The sequence below is a fragment of the Cryptomeria japonica genome, chromosome 10 (genome assembly GCF_030272615.1).
Source record: "Cryptomeria japonica chromosome 10, Sugi_1.0, whole genome shotgun sequence".
In the NCBI taxonomy this organism is placed as follows: domain Eukaryota; kingdom Viridiplantae; phylum Streptophyta; class Pinopsida; order Cupressales; family Cupressaceae; genus Cryptomeria; species Cryptomeria japonica.
In genome coordinates this window covers 126,162,472-126,187,342 of record NC_081414.1, presented here as the reverse complement: position 1 = coordinate 126,187,342, position 24,871 = coordinate 126,162,472, and the positions used below count along the sequence as shown (strand labels likewise).

General features: G+C 37.4%; 2 protein-coding genes across 2 annotated transcripts in view; one reads left to right on the top strand and one right to left on the bottom strand.

The window, feature by feature from the left end:
• Nucleotides 1-24,871, top strand: part of LOC131030876 (exosome complex exonuclease RRP44 homolog A) — a 158,865-nt gene that overhangs the window by 122,041 nt on the left and 11,953 nt on the right. The window contains exons 16-18 of the mRNA XM_057961821.2: nucleotides 3,211-3,265; nucleotides 3,354-3,453; nucleotides 3,630-3,741. Of these exons, the coding sequence (XP_057817804.2) occupies nucleotides 3,211-3,265; nucleotides 3,354-3,453; nucleotides 3,630-3,741 (267 nt within the window). The remainder of the gene's footprint in view (nucleotides 1-3,210; nucleotides 3,266-3,353; nucleotides 3,454-3,629; nucleotides 3,742-24,871) is intronic.
• On the bottom strand, nucleotides 13,430-14,300 carry LOC131859645 (uncharacterized). The gene is made up of 3 exons (XM_059213641.1): nucleotides 14,093-14,300; nucleotides 13,744-13,976; nucleotides 13,430-13,643 (listed from the first exon to the last, which is right to left on the bottom strand). Exons 1-3 carry the CDS (start codon nucleotides 14,179-14,181, stop codon nucleotides 13,468-13,470), a joined length of 498 nt encoding a protein of 165 aa, XP_059069624.1. The 5' UTR covers nucleotides 14,182-14,300; the 3' UTR covers nucleotides 13,430-13,467.

Below are 24,871 nucleotides of genomic sequence, written 5' to 3'. Positions count from 1 at the left end.
TAACAGATTCCATCTACCGTTACACCAGTGAGGACTAGCCATAAAAAATCTTTATTATTATATATATGAATATTATATACTTTCAAATTTGATATCTCTGTGTGTATTTACGTAGATTTTTTAAAATATAGGTATGCTAGTAGTATTATAATAAAAAATATGTATATTATGTCTAATATTTTTTTATTTTAGGTTATAAATATATATATTTTCTATGTTTTTGTCTGAACCCTCGAACCTGAACCCGAACCCATGTGCCAACCAGATCTGGCAACCTTGATTATCACTAATGGTTTTTTAGATATAACCCTGGGGTCATATTATATTTTCCAGCCCTTCAACTTACATTAGTAAGAGAACTGCAAATCATAGATGCAGAATTGTGAATCATCAGGTTTCATGATTTTTTTCCCCTAAGATATTGCAGTCAATGTTCTTTGACCCATTTTGCTTCTGCAAAATTGAGAAAAAATAATTGAAGTTGCATATAGTTGTGTGTTACAGCTATTTTTTTATTGTTTTTAATCGATTTTAACTTTGATGGGTGTTTTTTTTGTTAACCTTGATTGATGTTTTTTTTGTCAGGGCAGAGCTATGTTATCAGAAATGCGATGGCCTCATTTCCCATTGAAACAGACAAAACACTGTTTCTATTTTTGATTGCCATTTCTAGGCATATTTATCCTCCCATAATGTTCCACTGAAAGGATATGTTTCTTTTAAGAAAGCATCCTTGTTTTTCTACGTCAAAACAAACACTTGTCTCCTTTTTCACTACAAAAATTCCTTTATTTTAAAAAAAGCTGTTTTTCATTAAAGCTTCTTTATAATATTATTATCTTGTAAAATTTGTAGAAGATTATTTTCTTTTAAAGTTGATTTTTCAAAAATTAAAAAACTAACTTTTCTGATTGCATTTTTTCCTTGTGTGGCTGTTGTTATCATGTTTCTTGTTTTTTGTAACATAGGGATAGAGTTTTAACTTTACACATTTTTATTACATTTGTTTCAAAGTCGAACATGTTTTCTCTTCTGTGCATTTGTTTGGAACTGGCATTGAGAACTTAAAGTTTCAATAAATGCTCCTTCAGACTTCAAGTTCAGATTGGGTGTAATGTCCCCACTTTGGAATAGAATTTAATGGTAAATAATAATAATAAAATTAAAATTAAATTAAGTTAATGAATGGTCAAAAGAGATGGAATGAAAAGTTGTGACTCCCTCAAACATGAGATATAAAAAGGAGAGGAGAACATCATTTGAGGGGGTATAATTTGGGAATCAGAAGTGCAGATATGATTTAAATAAGAAGTGCAGATCTGATTGTGAAATGTTGTGTCCCTTCCAAAGGGTAGTGTTGCACTCTTCCAAAGGGTGCTAATGTTAAAAGGGTGTGACTCTTGCCAAAGGGCATAATATGATGAAGAAGTGTGATCTCTTCCTCACATTGAGAGATATAAAGAAAAATAATAAAAAACATCCAGGGACATCACCATGTATCAGAATAGATCAGAACTGTTATTAAGTTACAGGCAGCAACATCCTTGTTTTTGGTAGAAGGAAACGGAGGGGAAGGATATGGCATTACGTTTAGAATAATATCGATCAGCAAGAAGAATAATAATACAAGCAAGGTTACAATCATTCACACAACAGTCTGAATTCTATGATAATATATTAATTTATTGTGAAATGAGAATATACATTAGCAAACCCAAGGGAGCATAAAATAAATATATATAGAGATCGAAATTGCTGTCTAAGACAAACACCAAACCGTAAATGATGTTAATGATAATTCAATTAATTTGTAATCTAACCGATACCTGGAATGCAGAATTTATTATCATGTGACAGCGAATTAATTAAGAGAATAATCGGTGGCTAATAGATGTGTAAGGGTGCAAAGAAAGTGGCGGTTATGAACAGCCAAGAGTCATGTCTTTTGCAACATGACTTTCATTGCCATTGAATAGTATATAAGACAATCGTTCCAACGAGAAGAAAGAGCAGCGATAAGATGTGTAAGGGTGCAAAGAAAGTGGCGGTTATGAACAGCCAAGAGTCATGTCTTTTGCAACATGACTTTCATTGCCATTGAATAGTATATAAGACAATCGTTCCAATGAGAAGAAAGGGCAGCGATAAGTCTGGCTCTCAATCATTCAGTGAAATTGATTTATAGTTGCAAACAACATACGGCCAGGTATGTGGCATCCCTTATACCAGCAACCTAGCATCAACACCAATCATATTAGTTAAGTCTGCAGAAGCAGGGATTGAGGTACGTAGCAGCCTTATATGATAAGTTATATGATACATATCTATAAATAAATTTTTGTTACAATTGATTCCAAACTGGATATGTTTGTAAATATAGTAGCATTAGTTATTTAGGTTTATTCCATATGAGATGTATGCACTTGAAGAAGCGGTTTAATCTGTTTGCTGCATCTTGTGGGAAGAGGTTTGAGGTGTAATCCAGTGGTGACGAGGGGCTCACAAGTGGTCATAAGGACCCTTGGAGTCAAGGAACCAGATTGCATTCCCCACGTCAAACTCAAAAATGTTGTGTTAATGGGTAATAGGCTTGAAGGGCAAGCAACATGGGCCGCCAAGTCTAGCAAGGAGGTTAGAAGCAACCATTCCTTTGGCTTGGTAGACAGTGGACCTGTGCAACCCCTCTCATGTCTCATACACCAATTTTTATCTATTTTGCATTGGAATGAATTAAGTCTAATTTTAATTGAACATGTATGTAGGTGCTTGCCTTTCCTTTTAGGTGCAGGTTGTCTTTCCAAGACTACACTCATCCAATATAAGGTTAATTATTAATAAATAGGCCTATATCTAGTAGGGTACATTACATTGGGCTCCTTAATCATAGTCTTGTCCACTTTTTATGGCACAATACATACTTAATTCAGTTGGTTGAGGAATTAGTATTATTGTGCTTGTTTTAGCAGGTTTCACCATAACTTAGGATTAAATTGTTTAAATTCATTTTGATTTATAATTAAACCTGTATATAGCAAAATTTGTACAATCTGACCAAATATTTTAGTCAAACACAAACAATAATAAATAAATTAGTGGAATATTTTGATTCTGTTTATAATAATGATGAGTGGATAAAAAGCATCTAGTAGCTGGAGTTTGTGTTTAGATACATAGACCTTAAAACTTATAGTGATTTGATTTCCTTTGCAGCCGCATGGTAGATCCTATAACAGTTGATCTTCGCAATATGAATTCATTAGCAAAGGTATATATAAGTTCACACAAATTTATTCATATTAACGGAATATTTTGCTTTCATCCCACAGTTTTTGTCATAATTGTTGATCTTGCAGGTCATGAGGTCAAGGCGAATTGAGAGAGGAGCTTTGACACTTGCATCGGCAGAGGTTAAGTTCAATATTGATACCGAAACACATGATCCCCTAGATATTGGTACGTTTCTGTGAACTATTTTCCCAGACTCTAAATCATTATTGAAACACTTTGCTAATTTGATATTGTTGTATTATGACTGAAGTTTGGTCTCCCTTTATTTAAAGATTGCCTAGCTCATTTACTGCCTTGTATGCATGACCGTGTTAATTGATATTTTCAATGTTTAAATGCAGGTATTTATCAAATTCGGGAGGCAAATCAAATGGTTGAGGAATTTATGCTTGCTGCAAATGTTTCAGTTGCTGAGAAAATATTAAAACATTACCCCCTGTGCTCACTTTTGAGGTATTGTGATATAACGATTGTTTTCAAATATTAAATAACATCCTCTCTGCTGTTATTAATGTAATCCATTCTTTTCTATATTCATCTAGATTGTGCTTCTTTATCTCTTTTTCTGGTTCTTATGGTTAATATGCTAAGTTACCGGTACGTCCATTTTTCCTGCAGATTCCAGGTACGATTCGTATCTGAATCTGAATCGTCTTGGAATCCTTGTGGAATCCAATAGGGTTCCTTCATTTAGCCCTGGAAACGCATCCACTTTTCCAACCAAGAATCCTGACGAATTTGGAATGATGTGGTGATTTCGTCACGTTTTTTTTGACGAATCCATGTGAGAATTGGAATTCGAGGGTTTTTTTTCGCTTTTTGTTTGAGGGGTTCGGAATTTTTGTTGCCAAGTTTTTCTGCCAGCCCGACTGTTGATGTGTTTTTTATGCACAAAACATTTCAGAATAAAGTACCAAGGTAATTTACCCTCTCTTGAACAAAATCACCTCAGATGCTAAGAATGAGATCAACTAAAATGATTCCAAGGTTTCTACATGTCAGGTCTTGATGAGTGGGTAAGTTCAGTGGTTGATGTGAATTGCTATGTTTCACTTGGGGACTTACGCAAATGTTTGGATTATCATGAATGATGTGGAATAGGTGTGCTGACAACTTAAGATTTATCAATGTGGCTCTGGATTTACTTCTTACTAAAAAAGGGGGAAAAGAATAGGGTTCAGGAAATCTATTCTAAACCTAGGAATGTAGGCAATGATGAATGGATTTAGTGGAATCAAACCAGGCAAGGTCTCACAATCAGGTATTGACACAAGCTTAGTGCAATCGTTTGAGGTATACTTAAAGATTTTCAGGCTATCACCATCAAACGTTGACCCCATCCAAGTTGATGCTTGTCAAGGGATGAGTAATAGTTGAAGTTATGCTTACTTAAATTCCAGTTGACCGCACAAGGCGCACTTACCAGGGACAAGAGGCTAGTGGTATGGATTAAGGATTCCACACAAATGAATTCAACAAATCTTCCACTCAATCTAACATACATGAAAATAAATTCTAATCTAAATTCTAATCTAACTTGGAGGAATTGAGAACCATGAATGCAAATACAACACTTGAAGAGCAAAATCACCAACAATTGAACAATGATTAGGATTCAAATAGCTGTAGCATATACCAACAATTCTACAAAAACTCTCTCTTACAAATGAGAGACAAGGAGGCATATATAGAGTCTCTCACAAAATGGATGGCCCAGATTGATCTAAGATCAATGGCCGAGATCATGCCAAAAAAACCCTAGAATTGCCCTAATTAGGGTTACATAAAAAATGGCGCCACCAACATATGGCCCAATGAAAAGATACCTAGTCATCAAATAAGGAATCTTCTAGAAGATTCCTCCCCGCATCTCTCTCTTTCCTAGCATACTCCAAGAATTTAGCCAATACTGAATCTAACTCCTCCATGGAAATGCTAGGCAAGGTATCCTGCTATAAATCAATCACGTCCAATGAATCCAAGCAAGCATTCAAAGTGTTCTCCCATTCTGGCATGAGCTTCTGCGAACTATGAACATGAATCAACAAAGAGACCAAGTCATCTATCTGACTCTTCTTCAAAGAGTCCAACTGACAAAAATACATAAATTTCATCTTGTCTCTTAATTCGGCTAAGTGTAAACCACTAGCATCACTAACATCAACGCCCGATAATTCCTCAATCGAGGCAAGGATCTTCATCTGAATGTCTTGAATTAATCCTTCCATCTCCATACAACTCGACTGGGCGCTCTCATAAGTTGATTTCCTCACGGCTAGTGAACAATACCAGCCATGGAAATCGTATCTGTCTCCACTGTGCACAATGTTCTCGCTAACCAAGGTGGAATTATGAATCTTCTTCAATGCCTAGAGGCGTGGAATAGTCTTGTCTTGAATAGGACGAAATTCTTCCCAAACTCCCTCCAAATACTGGATTTTAAATACAAGCCCTGTTGTCCTATCATATGCATGGACAAACTGAGTAAGGAAATCATCTTCCTGCTTTCTTGTGCTTTCAATCCACTTTTCCACCTCTGAGTGTGTACCTCTCGCTACCTCACAGTGTGAATGTATTCCATGGTCAACTGCAATAGGGGAAATAAGGGTGGGATTTTCATGCCTTGTCCCTGCAATATACTCTCTAAGTCTAATATTTTCTTCTCTGTACCTTTCATTCTCCGCAACCGCTCTGTCTAACCTTGCATTGATTCCCTGGAGGTTTTCACCAATCTCCTCGAATTCTTGCTTTTTGGATGTACGACCAAGGGCGACTGAAGTGATCTGGAAATCCATAGGAGTAGCAATGTCCGTTGTCACGCCTACAAGAGGAACAACAATCTGCGCAATCCGCATTCCTGTCTCATCTCTAGCTATGTGCGACAAAATCTCCGCTCTCTTGGGCTCCTTCTCCGTAGCACTCCTAGCTAGGTAGTCATCAATATCATCAATAGGCTGTACCTCTATCATTTGTTTACTTTTCTCCATACTTCTCATCAGCCATTCAGGAATAGCGGCCATCTCCATACCATCATCGAGACATATTTCTCGATCAAGTCCTTTCAATGCCGAAATAACATCATCATTATCATCAGGATTATTCCTGGTCCAATCATATATTTCATTTCCCAAGCTAACTTCCAAAAGGACAGTAGGGGATTCCGGCTGATCATTATTCTCATCAGGAGGTGCAGATGTCGTTGTGGCATGGAACTCATGAATATTCTCTGGTAGTATCACTGTGTTGGAACACTGTTGAGTCTCCTTGTTTTGTTCTGTTACTTCAATCACTTAGATCGATGAGACACTGGGAGGGAATGATAAGTGGAGGAATGATAGTCTTTTGTTTCTTGTTCACCTCCTCAATCTTCTTACCTCTGGCCTTGACTTCTCCTGACGTGTTCTTCCTTCCCTTGGGAGCTTGATTCTCTTCGTCTACAATGAATCTTGACATCACTGACAGTCTTCTGATCATCCTCGGAAGTAGACTCTTCCGGCTTCATCCTTTCATAAGTGAAGGGAACACCCATGTCAACTAACTTATTCATTTGTATATCCACCCATAGGCGGGAGAAATTCAAGACCTCTCATCAATATATTCAGGTCAATCTCTTCTGACTCTGACCAATTAGGCAATAGGATTGCCTTCTTCATTTCACTCTCATACTGTGGATGTGTATGATCTCTATCATCTAACACCTGATCAGGAATGAGGAAAAGTCCACACTTCCTCATGAAATCCATTGACATTCTGGACCACATTCTTCTCTTTATTGCTTGCTCGTCCATTAGGTTAGCCCAATAATCTTCTATGTCAATCTTATGAGTGAACTTCTCTCCTCTGATCCTTCTGACCTTCTTGTCTGGATTGAATCTTTCTCTCTTCTTATAGGTAGCAAATCGGTAGAATGCAAGCTCCTCACTCGCAGTGCTAGCGGCTATGGCGGATTTGCAAACCTTTGACGTCTTCCCAACTGAAATAGGGAATGTCATTCCTGTCCTGTGCTTCTCTCTTTGGATAACATCGAACTCTAGAAGCTGTCTCACCACTTCCAACAATATCATTCTGTCAGTTGGATAGCTAGGAAGTTTGTAGGGTTCAGATTGAAACCCATGAATCCTGAGGTATGTGAAAGTGGGAAACTGTATATACCACGATCCATGTTTTTCTATTAACTCTGTTGCCTCCTTGGACAATCTTCTGTGGATTCTGCCTTGCAACATCCGTGTGATGTACATAATGAATGCATCATTCACTCTCTTATAATCTTCAATTCTATGCATGCTTAGCTCGGGGTAGCATTCATAACTCTTGAATTGTCCTTGCCCATTTCCAACTTCACCTTTGCATATTAATCCTCCGTATGAAACAAATTGTGCAAGTAGGTACACCAGGTAAGAAGTCATGGTGAATGATTTGGACCGCTCAACATTCCTCAGCTGGAAATCCGGATTGTCACTTATAATCTTGGACCAATTCACTAGCGTTCCTCTAAGACAATCCTGAATGAAGTAGAACATCCATCCATCAAATATTGCTTCCTGCGGCATCCCCATCACTCTGTTGAGTAGGAATATCAAATCACTATATTCCTCCTTGAAATCTATGCACATGAGTGTCTTGGGAGCTTTGGAATGATGAAACCTAGGCTCAATCATCCACTCTTTGTTGATTAAATTCTTGCATACACCCATCTTGTTTGTGTATCTTTCTGCATATTCCTCCTTGGTCACATCCTTCATGTATGTTTCGCGTGGAATTCAAAACACCTCTGCAATAGCATCCTCAACAAGGTAGGCAATGACAATGCCCTTAGGAGTCTTAATCATTCTTGTGAGTGGATCGTAACATCGTGCACATTCCAGGATAAGCTCACTACACTGTATGGACTATGGAAATCGAGCGGCATGGAAAATGCCACTCTTCATAATATTTGCATATGCTGGGGAAGGAACCCGATCTCTGACTCCGAACATCCGACGCTGCATCTGGTCGAAGTCTAGGAAATGCATGTTTGTATCAGCGATCGCCTTCCATCTGGATCAAATCCTAAGTTCTAGATAAAATCCAGTCTCCAGCGTCTTCAATAGTTCTTAACTTTCCTTATATCCCGACTTTGACATCGCACCTGTACGAAGCTCGAAGTTAGACTTAGGAAAATAAATAATGTTCTTAATTAAATTCCTGACTTTCTAAAGATTTAGCTAATTTAGAGCATGGAGTCAGGAAAATAATCCATACACTTAGTAAATTTTAGCTATTAAGTTCAAAGTGTGACAACACTAAGCCTTCCATAAAATTCATTGATACCTCCTTTAGAAAATATGCAAGCTAAAATGCAAAGGAGTATACCGGATTGATGATGACTAAGGAAAGGTGTGAAAGGTTGTGTTTTCACACAATGAATGTTTGAAGACACCTTTCGCAGTCAACAATGGAGGTCAACAATTCTGAAGACAGCCTGAAAATCAGACTTTTAAAACATGTTGTAATCTTAAAAAATGTGCATAATCTTGATAAAAATCAGCTCTAATGATCAAAGCAATCATTTTCTGGAATGTAAGTATGGCTGGTAAAAAAATTATTTCTGAGGACAAGTCTGAAAATCGGATACTTCAGACTTACCAGCACCTTGTAAAGTGGTTTAAATCCCTAAAAATGATGAAAAATGGCTAAGGAAACAACCCGAAGCAAAATCGCCAAGAATGGTTAGGTGGTTGGAAATGAAATTTTCTGAGGACAACCGCCTAACAATGGAGTTTTCAGACTTGCAACAGCGATAAAATGGTCTAAAAAATGCACAGAAAACTCCACAAAATACCTCCACATGCAAAATACCTAAGTTGGAATTGGCTGGGCAATAAAAAACTTAAGTCTGAAAATTAATGGCAGCTATTAATGGAGGTCAAAATCTGAAGGAAACCTCAGATCTGAAGCGAATCAGCAAGCTGGAAATGATGGCAGCCACCAAGCATGAGTAAAAATCACCAAAATATGGCACCAAATCACCTCCCAAGCAAAATCGAAATTTTCCCAACTATGGCGCCATACTAAAATCTGAAAATTGTTGTCAATGGCAGCCTTGATCTGCAGTAACGAAGGTCTGAACAGCAAGCAAAAATGGTGGAGGAAAAATCGCCTGTTTCCAAACATGAAATTGCCAATTTTCACCAAAAAATGCTTAAGTTTGAAAAAATCGCCAAACTTAGCAAAATAGAAATTCTGAAACTGGTCTTTAATGGCAGCCAAGAGGAATAGATCACCAAGCTGGAAAAAATGGAGGAAAATAAATCCTCAATCCCACACTTCACAAAAACGCCTTGCTAAAAATTCGCCCAACTTGGAGAACAATCGCTTTCATGGAGACACCTGGCAGAAATAATAATAAAATAATGCTAAGTCTCCTCTCATATACTTGCTTTCACCCAAAGAAACGGGACTCGGACTCGGCTCGGACTCGGCAAGGCCGACTCGGACTCGGACTCGGGACTCGGCTGGACTCGGGGAAGTGAAAAACTCAAGAAATTTAGAGATTTTTAAAGATTTAAAACTTGTTTCAGACACCCTTTATTGAATACACCTTAAAGACACAAAAACATCATTAAACTCGGCTCATTTGATTACATACACAAGTATACATCAATCACATAAGCATAAAAGCAAATTGTAGTTGAAGAAAATAACAAACATAGATATATAAATATTGTCAAATGTATACAATATTACAAAACTCACGGAATAAAAAATCCATGTCATCATATGATCATCATCAAATGTTTCATACAAATACCAAAGGTAAATAGTAAATACTAAATACAACTACAAGTGTACAAGCCTATGGCTCAGAGGGCCGTGCACCCTCTCGCCCTGGCCCCCTGCGAAGGCGTTTAAAGTAGGTCCTGGATGATTCAGCAGCCATAGTCGCTCCCCGTGACACCATGCCATGCTCACCAACATCAGGAACGACTGTGTTGTAATATCCCTTGGCTAATCTGACCCTGTTTTGCTTATTTGAACACCAAGGAATATTGTCAAACACTTGGCATACAATGTTTGAAGCCGCTGTAGTGAATTCTTTATTTGTCTTCTTTGGGTTTGTAGGTTGCAAATGAAGTTATAGAAAGCTTCTAACAATGCAAAGTTGTTATAGAAATGATATACTAGCTGTTTTAGACCTTTCCACACATATGTAATGACTGAAATTAACTAGTACAGCTAGTTGGCATTAAGACAAACACTTGTCATGCATCCCATTGTATACCTACAACCATTAGGCATTTAAGCAAACAATTGGCATGAAAGCTAAGTGGCTGATCAATGTTGAATGTTACCATGAATGTGGAATATGCAAATTATATCTCCATTAAACATATGCAACCTCCAAGTATTTCATGATATAATCATAATAGAAAATGATGCAATGAAGTAATGATTTTCTAATACAATGACCATAGATAGAAAACCTGGTATTTCAATGGCTGCCTTGATATATTGGTTTGATTCTCCTCATATGCAAATCCCTTGTCAAATATATATAATAGCTGTTCAACCTTTCTAAATCCCCTTCTATAGAACTCAACTACTGTAGCGCACTGTTCACGGCACTGTAGCAGCAAGAACAAACTTGCAATCTGCTCTTAAAACCTTGAATAATTTGTTGATAATCTCTCCCAACAAGAATGATATAACTCCATGTGCCAAAGAAGGATGATTCACAACCAATTATAAATGTTCTCCAACAATAAACTTCAAACCCTTGTAGAAAACTTCACCAATTTGCACAAATGAAAGAACTGAAGTATTCTTTCCCACAACTGCAATAATTCAGGTGTTATTTCACACCTTCAAAATTGCTATCAATAGGAAGTTTTCGTTTCCTATGATCAAAGAAGAAAATTGCGAAAGCCCTAGGCTCCACAATAAAAATCAATCAAAATACTATTCATCAACTGGATGTCGAGAATGAACTCTTGCCTTTCCTTTTATTCTTTCCTTAAGAGAGCTCAAACACCTTCCTGGCCAATGTGGGATAAAAGATTTATTCCCACATTAAATTATTCACTTAACGCACTTTATTATATTAAAGTGACTTTATTATTATAAAGTTACTTCAGAACTTTATAATAATATTAAAATATTAAATAAATCACTTAAGTCACTTAAACTTTAATATCTCTTGATGTACTTGTCTGATTGCTAAGCCGTCTGAGCCAGGAGTCGACTCTCCCTGTTCTCCATGTGATTGGATGCCTGTCTAAAAATAGAAACCCTGAATAGTGACTTACTATAAATAGTAAGTATGTGGAACTGAGTCTAGAAATAGCTGCAAAGGCCCAATCAAGGTCGACACTGCCAATAAGCTCTGCTCAGGTGTCTTTTTATTAATAGGAACCTTGACCCTTCCAAAATAGTAACTTACTATAAATAGTAAGTGTGCCAATCTGAGTCAAAAAACCTGTGCAAAGGCCAAAACCTGAATCCAGCTGAAGAGTAATGTCTCTAATCGCCAAGTAACTGCCACACGAGGCCCTCTATCAATAATTGTTAGCCTACGAGGGTCAAATGATAGGCTAATTCTTACAAACTCTGATGCTCACAAAATGGGGACATTACATGTGTCATGCTCACCAACATCAGGAATAGCTGTGTCACTCTGAGTCTCAGTATTTCCTGTCTCTGCTCCTCCTCTGCCATGGCTACAGCCTCAGCCTCTATATCTACCTGGTCGATCCAATCAATGTCATCATCACTAAATACAGCTGTAGGAGTCCCAGGAGCTGTCTGATTCTCATTGGCCCACTCTGCTTCAAGATCAACCTCATCTAGAATGATAGGAGACATGTCAACTGTTGCATTCTTTCTCATTCTCAGGCGGAGGTTGTAGTGAACAAAGACGAGATCATTCATCTTCTCCACAGATAATCTATTGCGCCTCTTGGAGTGTATGTGCTCAAACATACTTCAATTGCGCTCACAACCTGATGCGTTGCATGGTTGGCTCAAGATACGAATGGCCAACTTCTGAACATTTGGTGTCTCTGGGCCAAAAAAGTTCCACCAATGATTTGAGTTTGAAATGAAAAAAATAAATAAAATCAGTCTCACTCATGAACTCATTTAACAAGTTACAATATAGTATTGAATAAAACTAAAATTAAGCTTAACAATTTATTTTGACCTGGCATCATAGTTGTCCCACCGTCTTTGGCGACAAGACGAGAGAAGGTCTCCCCTTGTGCATCTGAGAACATCTGTAGCTCTCGAAAAAGGTCTATCTGAGAAGTACCAACAGTTCCCATCTTCTCCATGATTGCATATAGCCCATTAAGGACCTCCGCATCAGCCTTGAAAGAAGGGATAAAACGGAATGCCGGATTCAGATAATAGGCTGCCGCATGGATGGGCCTATGAAGCTGATGATGCCATCTCCTATCAATGATCTCCCAAATGGGACCATACTTGCTCTCATCTGCTCCATAGACGAATCTGATGGCCTCCTTCGCCCTATCCATGCCCTCATATATATAGCCCATTGCGGGCTTATCTCCATCCGCAACTCGCAACAAAGCCACCAAGGGCTTAACAAACTGCAAAATTGAAAATATTGTGTAATTTAGAAAAATGAGCAAATAAGAGAATACATATAATAAGTTATAAAACATGAAGTTAAATTGTAGAATTTATAAAAAAATTACCTTCACTATCTCATCACAAGGGACCCAAAAGCCTTGCTCATCAAAAATGCAGTCTGCCATCTCTATCCCTGTAGGGGTGGTAGCATAGGATGAGGAAGACCACTCCTCACCAACAATCATACGTCTCAAGGCAGACTTAGACCTAAGCATGGACTGCAATGTGAGGAAGTTTGTGGCAAATCTTGTGATTCCTGGACGATGCAACTCCTTCTGCTCTGTGTATTGTCTCATAAGAGCCAACACCCATGAATGATTATATACAAATTTGCAGACATTTCTTGCCCTTTCTACACATCTCTTGACCCATGGGATTTTTCCAATATCCTCCAACATGAGGTCAATGCAATGAGCAGCACATGGAGTCCAAACTATAGATGGGTGCCTCTCCATCAATAGTCTACCTGTAGCAACATAATTTGTTGCATTGTAAATTGTAATTAATGGAGGTACAAACTACAAGATAGTAATTAATTTGCAAACAAAATTAGTTTGTAATCAAAAGTTTACCCGCAGCAACATAATTTGCTGCATTGTCGGTCACCACCTGTACCACGTTCTCCTCACCCACATCTTCAATCACCTCCTCTATCTGCTCACATAGGTAGGTGGCATTCTTGCAATGGGCAGAGGCATCAATGGACTTGATGAAAACGGTGCCCCCTGAAATAAAAAAATAAAGCTAGGTCAATGATCATTCAATAAACCATTAGATAAAAAATAAAAAATTAAAGACTATATGAAACTAAAATTAATCAATCACCTGCGGAAGAAACAAGAAAATTAAGGAGAGTTCTATTTCTCCTATCTGTCCAACCATCAGTCATGATGGTGCAACCTTTAGTGCTCCATATGTGGCGTTGTTCATCTAAATCCTTTTTCACATCATCCACCATTTGAGACAAAATGGGTCCCCTCAAATCACTCTCACTAGGGGCTTTGAACCTCGCCCCACATATGGTAATGGCATCAACCATTTGTTGCCAATAAGGAGACCTGTCGCAAAGAAACTCAATGAGATAAGTTTAAGTATAAAAATTCAATGAGATAAGTTAAGTATAAAAATTAAAACAATCAAAGTTATCGAACATAAAAGTTAGTAAAACATTCACCTGGCTACAAAGAATGGAATACAGCTGTAGCTCCAAAACCTGCCAATTGCCATTTTAGCAGCATCATGGACCTCCTTGTTCCAACCCATGCCCTCAAGCGACGGTTGGGACCCAGGAGTAGTGCGAGGCACAAAGAAGGAATCCAACCTAGATTTACGAATCCTAGGTCCAATGGTAACATTCCCACTACAACTACTAGTGGTAGGAGCATGAGAAGAGGCGGTGGCACTGCCACTTATAGAAGCAGAAGCAGAAGCAGAAACGGAAGCATCAGCAGTAGCAAACTGAGTGGGACGATATGGAGGTAAGGAAGAAGGGCCTCCAACACAACCTAACTGTGTCCCTCTTCCTAAAACTGTCTCTCTCCCAATGGCCGCTCGATCCTCCTTTTATTTCTTTTTTCTTTCAATCTCCTCAACCATTACATAACAATCACGTATGACCTCAGAGACTGCTTTTAGGCATGGTTCGGCATCATGTCCACGCACACCAGCAATATGGTATTTCAGCCTATATATACCTCCATGGAATATTGTTTTGCAAAACATACATTTTGTTTGCCCCTTTCCTTGCCCTGGAAAATCCTCGTGATATTTCCAAGCAAGGTCCTTTCTCATGGGGGGTCTAGAAGCTGAAGTAGACATTTTAGGATAGTTTTGTGAAACTTGAAGTTGAGGCAAATAATAAAGTGAAGTTTGCTGCAATAAAACATTACAAATACAAACTATAATTAATACATACATTCAAAAAAACTAAAGTAGGGTTTGTAAATTTCAAACCCTACAATTTAAAAATAAATAAATTTACAAACCCTACATACAACCCTACATAGTACAACTACATACTACATGCTACATATAAATTACAAACATACAAAAGATCTTGCATACAAGAAAATGTAAAACTTTCAAAATAAATGAATAGAAAATGGAATTTTTGCATACAAGAAACAAAATAATGTTCAAAAAAAAATCTTACCTCTTACAACAAGCTTGAAATGAGCTGCAAACTCTTCCTATCCAACTCTTGATGCACCAAATCGAAACACAATGCAGCTCCAATGTGACAAATTGAAGAAAACTTGAGCTTCCTCCTTGCTGGTTTTTCTTCTATGCACCCTTGTTTTTCTTCCCAACTCACTTTACTCTTCCTTTTTTTGCAAGTGAATTAAATGAAAGTCACTTTTAGGGCTAGAAGACAATTAACATTAAAATACGGATTTAAAAAAACTTTCCAAACTAATTTTTTTTTGCATTTTAACTTATGCCAACGCCGGCCGAGTCCATGGCTCGGGACTCGCCGAGTTTGGCGAGTTTGGGCCAAACTCGCCAGACTCGGACGAGTCCGAGTCCGAGCCCCTGGGACTCGGCCGGCTTGACTCGGACTCGGACTCGGACTCGCGGAGTCTAGGCGATTCCGGGCAAGTCCCGTTTCTCTGCTTTCACCTCTCACTTTCACCACACAAGCAATGTGGGATAAAACACTTGTATAAATACTTGCTTGGTGAAAACCTAACTTGCTTCTAGAAGGTTCAAATATTAAATAATTATTGCAAGTTATTAAATTTGCTTTTAAATTTTAAATAATCATTAATCATTATTTAAAAGCAATTAAATGGGGCTTATTTATTAAAATATTGCAAATTAAATCCAAAATAAGCCTCCAAGGGAAAATCAATATGGGTTGGGATTGAAAAATCCCTTTAAAAAATCATTAAAATCGTCAAAAATTCTCCATAAGGGAAATTCGACCCATGCTTGGACAAAAATCCATGCATAATTTCATCAAAATTCACACAAAAACGTCCCAAGGGAAAATCGATATGAGCTTGGACAAAAATCCAGACAAAAATCCACTCTATTTGCAAAAAATCACCCCTAGGGGAAATTCGACCTTAGTCTGGATGAAAATCCGGACTCAAAACTCTTCAAAATATTCCTAGTGGAAAATCGATCCCTGTCTGGATGAAAATCCGGACAAAAATCCGCACTTAGTTGTCACAAAAATCCTGGTGGAAAATCGACCTAGGCATGGAATCATCCTTAACGTTGTCCGCACTCCAGTCCGCACTCTTGGTGGAAAATTGATGGTAGTCTGGATAAATCCTGACACTTAGCCAAATTTTAGCACTTCTAGGGGAAATTCGACTTGGGTATGGAATCCGCACTTAGTTGTCACAAAAATCCTGGTGGAAAATCGACCTAGGCATGGAATCATCCTTAACGTTGTCCGCACTCCAGTCCGCACTCCTGGTGGAAAATTGATGGTAGTCTGGATAAATCCTGACACTTAGCCAAATTTTAGCACTTCCAGGGGAAATTCGACTTGGGTATGGATAAATAGTGGGGGAAAATAGCAACCCGTATGGATTTCAGGGGAAACCCATGTGTAGTATGGATTTTTAGTGGGGGAATGTGTTGGGTAGTCTGGAATGTGAGGGGAAAAGCACCTCTAGCATAGATTTCGACCCTTTAACCCTTGGAATATGAATTTCCCTTAGGATTTTATCATTTTAACCACTCAAAATCACTTAGAAACATTAAATTTACACTAGACTAAGGCTAATTTTCCAAAAATATGAGCAAAACGCTAGGAAAATATTGGAATAAAGTGCAAAACCAACTTAAATAATACCTTAGGAGCGAGAAAACAACTCCAAAAGGTCTGTGAATATCTTGGCACTTTAAAATCATTGATGCGCGTGTTTAAAAGCACGTTAACTCTCAAAAGGTCTACACTTGACAAAACTTAGGGTCTTAAAAATATCAACGTTTGCAACTTGATCCTATAACTTAAAAAACCCTAGATGGCACTAGGTATGATCAAAACTCCAAGACTCGGGCACGGGAAACACAAAATTGTTCACTAGGCAGCCAAAACCCTAACCTAACAATGCAGAAAGCCGGCAAAGAGGGGGTCCCCGTTAGCAATGGGGCGATGTGTGAAAAGGTCACAACACCGACCTTTGGAAAACCTTAAAAAACACTTCTATCTCTTGCGGTCTGCACTACGAATAAAACCCTTGGTTTGTTACAGATGAAATCTACGATTGTAAATATAGTATTTAAATTGTCGTCGTTTCGTTTATATTTAATAAAATATATGAATTGAAAACCAATGTCGGGAATCAAAATAATAAAACGCTTCGTGTTTGTTATGTCTGGAAAAAAAACTATGATGGGAATCATAATAAGCGACGCCGGATAGCCCTCCGTGTTTGGTAAGTTTGGGAAAGCCAGCGGTAAATGCACGCTCAATTGACGTGGTATGGTCGGGAAATATTTTCATCTAATCCTATTCGATTGGCGATAATTATTATCCCTGCCCACCCGTAATAGTTTCATTTGTATTTATTATATATTTAATATATAGTTTTAATTAGTTTAACAATTGATTATAATTTTATATAATAGTTTTAAAATTTAAATTATTATATACTATATTAACATAGTGTTTATTAAAACTATATATTCATAATTATATGGTAAAATTATAAATTGATATATATATAATTTAAAAATTGTAGTTATAGATTTAATATTATACAACATTATTAACTATTTTTGTTTTTTTTTGATGAAAAACTACCAAGGGGGTAGCTCCCATTTATTAATCAGAAAAATGAATAATGAATTACATCACAGTCTCAAGTCATGATCCAAGATAGACCTCAAGAGAGGCCACGCCCTCTTATTGTCAGTAACAAGGAGTCCTTGGGAATCTAAGGCAGCTTTAGATAGGAAATCTGCAGCCCCATTGGCTTCTCTATAAAAATGTCTGATGTTAAAATCCAAACTGCGAAGTTCAGCTTTGATTGCTTTCAACCACCATTCAAGCTTCCAGCTTGCTATCGAATTCATGGTTAAGGCGTTGATTACAAGCATTGAGTCACCTTTGATATCAATGTGATTTAGGTTCATTTTCCTGCACCATTTGATCCCCTCATATAAGGCTCTGAATTCCGCCTCGTTATTTGAACCATCAGGGGGATGAATAGATCCAAGCCACATATCGTACCCACGCACCCGATTCCGATTCCGATTCGGCAACTTAGTTGATATGTTTGCTTATGGTACCTTTTTCAAAATTCAAAGTTACACAACAAACCATGTTTAGTAATTAGAAAATAGGTATGCGAATACCTAAGGATAATCAGCGATGTTGAACAATTTCCAGAGCAGATTTGTGAGTAAAAATCAGTGTTTGTAGCAGATCTAAGGGTAAGATCCTGGCAATCATATGAGCAAAAATATTGCAGATTTATAAGAGATATTTGAGCAGATTTATGGCAGATCTTTGAAAGAGTTTTAAAGCTGATTTAGAAGAAGTATGTGGGCAGATTTATGTGAGTTATTTAAGATCATTTATCAAAGATGTTGGAGCAGACTTATGGCAGATTTGTGGAAGAGTTTTTAAGCAGATTTGAAGTTATGAACAGATTTAAGAAGACGATTTAGAGCAGATCCAAGAAGTTCCCAAAACTTATTATATTGTATTTTGAAGGTTGGTGCCTTAAATCTAAGGACATTGGTGGCTCTCATTAAAAGAGATTGGTGTCCAGTTGTAGGGGATTGGGGTCTCCTGTGGGTTGGTGCCTTCAAAGCTTTGTAAAGAAGATTTCATTTTGCTGAGGCTAGATTTGGACGGTAGATCCAAGCAACTATTTGCATGGTTTTCTCCCTTAAGGGTTTCCACGTAAAATCTTGTCTCTCCTATTTGTTTGGATGTTTTTAATTGCCTCATTGTGATTACTGAAGTTTTACTTAGTAAAATATTGACTTCTACTGATTCACCCCACCTCTCAGTATGTGTGTGTGCTTCTTCAAGCGATACATAATTGATATTGGATATTCCAGCATGCAAATTTTTGGCATAGATTTAAGATTCACCCATGTTCTCATTTATTGTAAATTGCTACGTTCTTTGATAAAGAAAATGTTATATTTATAGAGAAAAAATAGTTACAAAGATGGGGTTTAGCTTGAAAAGCACTTCAGTCTTAAAAGTATTGATCAGCTGATAAAACATTTCGAGCATTACAGCTGAATATTACAAAAGAACAAATAAATTTAGAAAACAATAAGCCTAGATGATTAAAATAGTTGGTATAAACCTAAGTATTAGAAGGCATTAAAAACCATAAAATACTGAACAACGACCAACTAAAATATATACATGAGAATTGATATTGATAGGTAATAGTAATTTCTTCCTTTAACAATTTTATCCATGTGGAAGGTGAGGGTGATTTTCCTTATTCATGAAGTGCATTTGCTAGGGATTGATTGCAATTCCACAATAAATAGGAGCAGTCTGCTGTTTTTTACATCTGTAGCTGGGATATTTGAACAATTACTTCAGAAGAATTATCACTTTGTAATAGGAGGGAGCAAAATTTGTTCCTAAATAGTTTTGGCATTCTGGTATAGTGCATTCTCTAGAAAGAGGAAGCAGTTGATTGGCTGGAGTGTAAATTCATTGTTTTCAATGATAACATGGAGCTTGTCTGCTCATTGGATTAATTCACTCTTGCTGTTTTCCAACATAAAGTCATAGAAAGAGTGAAGACTCGTTTTTGTGAATGTATTTCAAGTGTCAGCATCCTTCAGATGTTTATTCAAATGTTGAATTGCTTCAAAATTTTCATCGAGTAATGACTGCAAATTGGCATCAGCTTTTTGATGAGATTTTGGATTCTGAATTTTAAAACCAAGAGAGTGACCAACAGTAGCTTGCTTGAAAATAAAATCAGACATAAAGGGTTCCCAATGCTAAATTTGGAGTTAGAGGATGGTAGCAGGAAAGAGGGAAGAGTATGGTTAAAGATGGATTGAGTGAGATTTTGACATTAGAGGCATTGTTGTGTTTTTATGCACACAACAGGCAAGTTAAAAAAGTTACTCATGTTTCAGGCACTTATCCTAGAACCAATGCAAGAGTTGCCCACTGCATGTATAGGATTTATCAAAGAACACAATGAAACTTAGATTATTTACAAGCAGTGAACATTTGAAACTAATTACCTGTTATATTACAAAATATGTTGTAAATATTGTTTGAATAGAATAAAGAAAACGAGAAAAGGGCGAGGGGAAAGAGAAAGCTAACCACATTTCAAAGATATTACAAATCACAACTATCAGAAAATGTCACTCAGAATGAGCAAAACGTATACTAATACAAAATATCATTTCCCAGATCTTTTAGTAACATATTGATAATGTAATGTCCCCACTTTGAAATATAATTTAATAATAAAATCAAAATACAAAAGAATAAGAAAAAAAATTAATTAAAATATAAAAGAATATAATTAAAATTTGATTAAAGTTAATGAATGGTCAAAAGGCATGAAATGATAAGTTGTGACTACCCCAAATATGAGGTATACGAGGGAGGAGAACTCATTTGAAGGGGGATAGTTTTGGAATCACAAGTGCAGATCTGATTGTGAAAGGTTGAATCCCTGTCAAAGGGTAGAAATAATGAAGAGTTGCACTCTTTCGAAGGGTGCTAATGTTGAAAGGGTGTGTCTCTTGCCAAAGGGCATACATGATGAAGAGGTGTGACCTCTCCCTCACATTGAGAGATATAAAGAAAAGGAATCAAAAGCATCCAATGACATCACCATGGATCAGATCAGATCAGAACCGATATTAAGTTACAAGCAGTTACATCCTTGTTCTTGGTGGTATGCATGGGGATGTGTTTAATATGTGTGCTTAATATATGAAGCCTGATAATGTTCTTATGCAGAATTTAATAGTAATATTAATATAGATTGCAATATGTATACAGTATGACAGTCATACTTAATTTCAATTATTTACATATTTATTCATAATACATTAGAAGTTAGTGTACTCATAGCCCATTCCTTAATCATTAACTATTGCCCCTAATGAGGATAGGCTGGTTTTGTTAGGGAGAGGCAGAGTAATACATCACAAGATAGGTAAGCCCAAGATGGGATATGGATGGAGTCCTGACACCTTGAGAGTGCCTACTTGTAGACTGATTTCCCTATGACAAGTAATTCACCATCCTCCGTCAAGGTTGATGATTAGGAAAGAAGTAAGGATTGGGGCTTAAGTATAGTAACTGTCAAATGTATTATGAAACCTAATTGTTCCATAAATTTTAATAATATGATTTAAGACATAATAATGCATAGTGATGTATGTTAATCATTGGGAACTGGCAGCCTCCCAATAGGGGACATTAGAAATAAAAGCAAACAATATCACTCAAATGATAAAAGCAAATTTGTTATAACCTTTTTTCCTAATCCTCACAAACATCTTAGACTAGTTATTTCAGATCAATATTTTGATTTTAAAATGTATTCACCACAGATGAAACTAAATCTGCATAGCACAAATAAATTTGACACAATCATACCAGTGAAACAAGTGAAAAAATCTATGTTCCATGAAGCCTTGGAATGGGGAAATGGGGGACCAAGGGCTTCGATTTGGGGATGTGTTGATGTGTTTTTGATGCACATGTGAACACAGAATAAAATACCAAGGTATCTTATCCTCTCTTGAACAAAGTTTTCCCGAATGCTGAAGATTTCGCCTAAGGATCAATCGAGGCAACTCCAAGGTTCTGGTATGTAGGTTCTCTACGTGTGGATAAGCTCTGTTGGTGTGATGTGATTATGCTAGAATCACAAGGGGACTTACGTTTGATGGCCTGAGTGTTTAATCTGCTGGAACTTGAATCCTATCTACTGGCTGGAAGATAAAGAAACATCAAAAGATACAGGGCTCAGAAAGTCTACTCTAAGACCTAGAATGTGAGAAGATGGACGAACGACTAGGTGGAGTCCTACTGGGCTAGATCTTACCATCAAATTGAACAATTCGACACTAGCTTAGTGTGATCTTCTAGGGTAGTTCTAAAGATGTTCAAATCATCACTGTCAAACACTGATCATCATTCAAGTTAATTCATGAACAATAGACACGTAACGACTGGAGATTAAGCTCATTTGATGCCAGTTGACCACGCACGACGCCCTTACAATCAGTAAGAGGCTAGTGGTTTGGACTAGGCGGATTCCATGCGAGTGCATTCAACAATTTTTCTCCATTCAATCTAATTATCTACCATCTAAAATTGAAGATTCAACAAGAAACCATGCATATTGCAAGAAAGAACACATTTCACCTCAACTTCAATGAAAATGGAGTTCATTTACAATCTAGGCAACAATTTCTTGCCTTCTCCTAATCTACTCTAATTGCTATTCTATTTGCTATTAATCATTAGCTATTCTAACCTCTATGAACTAACTATTAACCTTTACAAATGAAGAATCAAAGCCTTATATAGAGAACTCTTTACATTTCAATGGCTCTGATTGATTTACAATCAATGGCTAGGATTACAAGATGAAAAACCCTAATTAGGGTTTGTTACAACAAACTCCTTTAGCTAATGATAAAATTACATTTCAATGCTTGTGAACCAATAGATGTCAGGGGTAGGTGCCTCGAAGTTTGTGCCATCACTGGTGAGTCAGGTACATTGAATCTGGACATGCTGATGTGGATCTTTTTGACTGGAGGAATAGTGACTGGGACGCCACCTTGTCTCTCATGTGCTTGATGAAGCCTCCTTCTTGATTTTGCATTATGGGGATAGGAAGTCATGGTCAAGTCACCTTCTTTAGTAGCTTTCTGTCTTGAAGTGTTTGTAAGATCCCTCTTCTCTGTCATCCTGTGATTTTTCATGTGGTAAAATGAAGATCTTGAGGATAGCTTGCAACTCCTTGAACACTTGAAGTCTTCCAACACTTTAGAAGCACGTTGAGTCCTCCTCCAGGCATTTGAGGTGTCTTTAATGATGATGGAACTTGAATAGGTCGCCGTTGTTTCTTCTTCCTTCTAGCCCGGTCTTGTTGATCTGCAAGACAAACAAAAGATGATTAAGAATACATGATATATATTCATTCTAACATGGCATTTCTTATCTTAAATCATCAATAAGAAGATATTTGAATCAATTTCCCTTGAAGCTAGGAGGAAAAGACAGACTTTTAGAAGAAATTTGCTTCTGTGTACCTTAGAGAGGGTTAGGAGCGATTTTGACACTTGTGTTCAAATTCATCAAGTTTACTCATTTCTACTAGCTCAAACCATGATTATAGGTCCTTAAGGCTTGGATGAGGTCATTCTTCCGTATGGCTTGGATGAGGTCATTCTTCTGTATGCAAGGTTCTTGAACCAAGGATTCCACCCAAGCTGGAGGTGAGATGTAGATTTTGAAAGAATTCGCTCCTGTACCTTTGGAAGGGTCAGGAGCGATTTTGATCCTCTAAGCTCAATTCATACTCCTTTTCACTTGACCTTGTCTTAGACTTGACCTTTCAATCCCTCTCTCCTGAAGACATCATTGATTTGACCTCCAAAGAGGCCTAAAAGAAGGATTTCGCTTTGGACCTTGGCCAAGGACAAGACCTATAATGAAATTCGCTCTGGACCCATTGGAAGGGTCATGAGTGAAATTGGCATTTTTGGATAAATTCTTCACATTTTGTGACCACAACTCACTCAATGCCTAAGGATGCTTCTAAGTTCAATCCACCTCAATCAACGCTAGGCTTGACACAAAATTGGGAGCAAAAGAGGTTTCAAGAAAATTCGCTGTGGACCCTTTGGAAGGGTCAGGTTCGAAATTTGTGATTTAGCCTCAATTCTATCATTTCCTTTGCTCCAAATCACTTCTCAAGGCAAGACTTAACAATTCTCTCCCAAAAACGCCTTAGGAATCCAGATCTTAATCTCAACAAGGAGCAAAATATAGTTTTTAGGAAATTTCGCTCTGGACCCTTTGGAAGGGTCAGGAGCGAAATTTGCATTTTGACACCATTCTTCTTCTTTTCAAATCTTCCTCTATCATCATCAAGTGAATTCGCCCTCAATCTGGCCTAAAACAAGATCTTTTTGGGTGCATTAGATGAATAAGGAGTCCTCCTAAGGATTTTGCTCTGGACCCTTTGGAAGGGTTAGGAGCGAAATTTGCATTTTAAGCTCAATTCACCTTCAATTTGCCTTGGATTTAACTTTTCCACCCCTACCTTATCATATTCAAGCCAACTTGCTCTCAAAGCGGTGTCCATTTCAACGTTTTTTGCAAGAAATTAGGCTATCCTAAGGATTTCGCTCTGGACCCTTTGGAAGGGTCAGGAGCGAAATTTGGAAAATAGGGCTTGTCCTTGATAGAGTTTTCTCTTAGCTTGCTTGTTTAGCTTCAAACCACCTTAGGAAAATACCTTGAGGGCGATTTGCTTTAAAATTGTGAGGAAAATACATGTTTGTGAGAAATTCGCTCTGGACCCTTTGGAAGGGTTAGGAGCGAATTTTGCATTTTGCACAAATTCTTCACCTTCTCATCATTTTTCTTTACTTCAATTGTCTCCAAGGCATGATAACGTCCTAGTTGAGGTCCGAAGGCATGAAATTAGTTCATATTTGAAGCAAAAAGGAGGGTTTTAGGAAAATTCGCTCTGGACCCTTTGGAAGGGTCAGGAGCGAATTTTGTCTTTTGACCTCAAATCCATCATTGCCTTCACTTCCTTTCAGTTCTTAAGACAAGTATATATCCATCCTCCCTCAACCATGTCCTAGGAACAAAGATCTTGGTTTGAACAAGGAGGAAAATAGTGTTTTAGGAGAATTCGCTCTGGACCCTTTGGAAGAGTCAAGAGCGAAATTCTTCCTAGGCCAAATTTCTTCATCCATTCGTCCTTTCTTTGCCTTGAATTTCACC

Excerpts from the sequence above, each read along its gene's own strand:
- LOC131859645 (XM_059213641.1), bottom strand. The coding sequence starts at position 14,181 with ATGGGTTGGAACAAGGAGGTCCATGATGCTGCTAAAATGGCAATTGGC. Across the intron at positions 13,977-14,092 it reads ATTCCATTCTTTGTAGCCAG|GTCTCCTTATTGGCAACAAA; the intron begins GTGAATGTTTTA and ends TCTTTGCGACAG. Across the intron at positions 13,644-13,743 it reads TTTTCTTGTTTCTTCCGCAG|GGGGCACCGTTTTCATCAAG; the intron begins GTGATTGATTAA and ends TTTTTATTTCAG.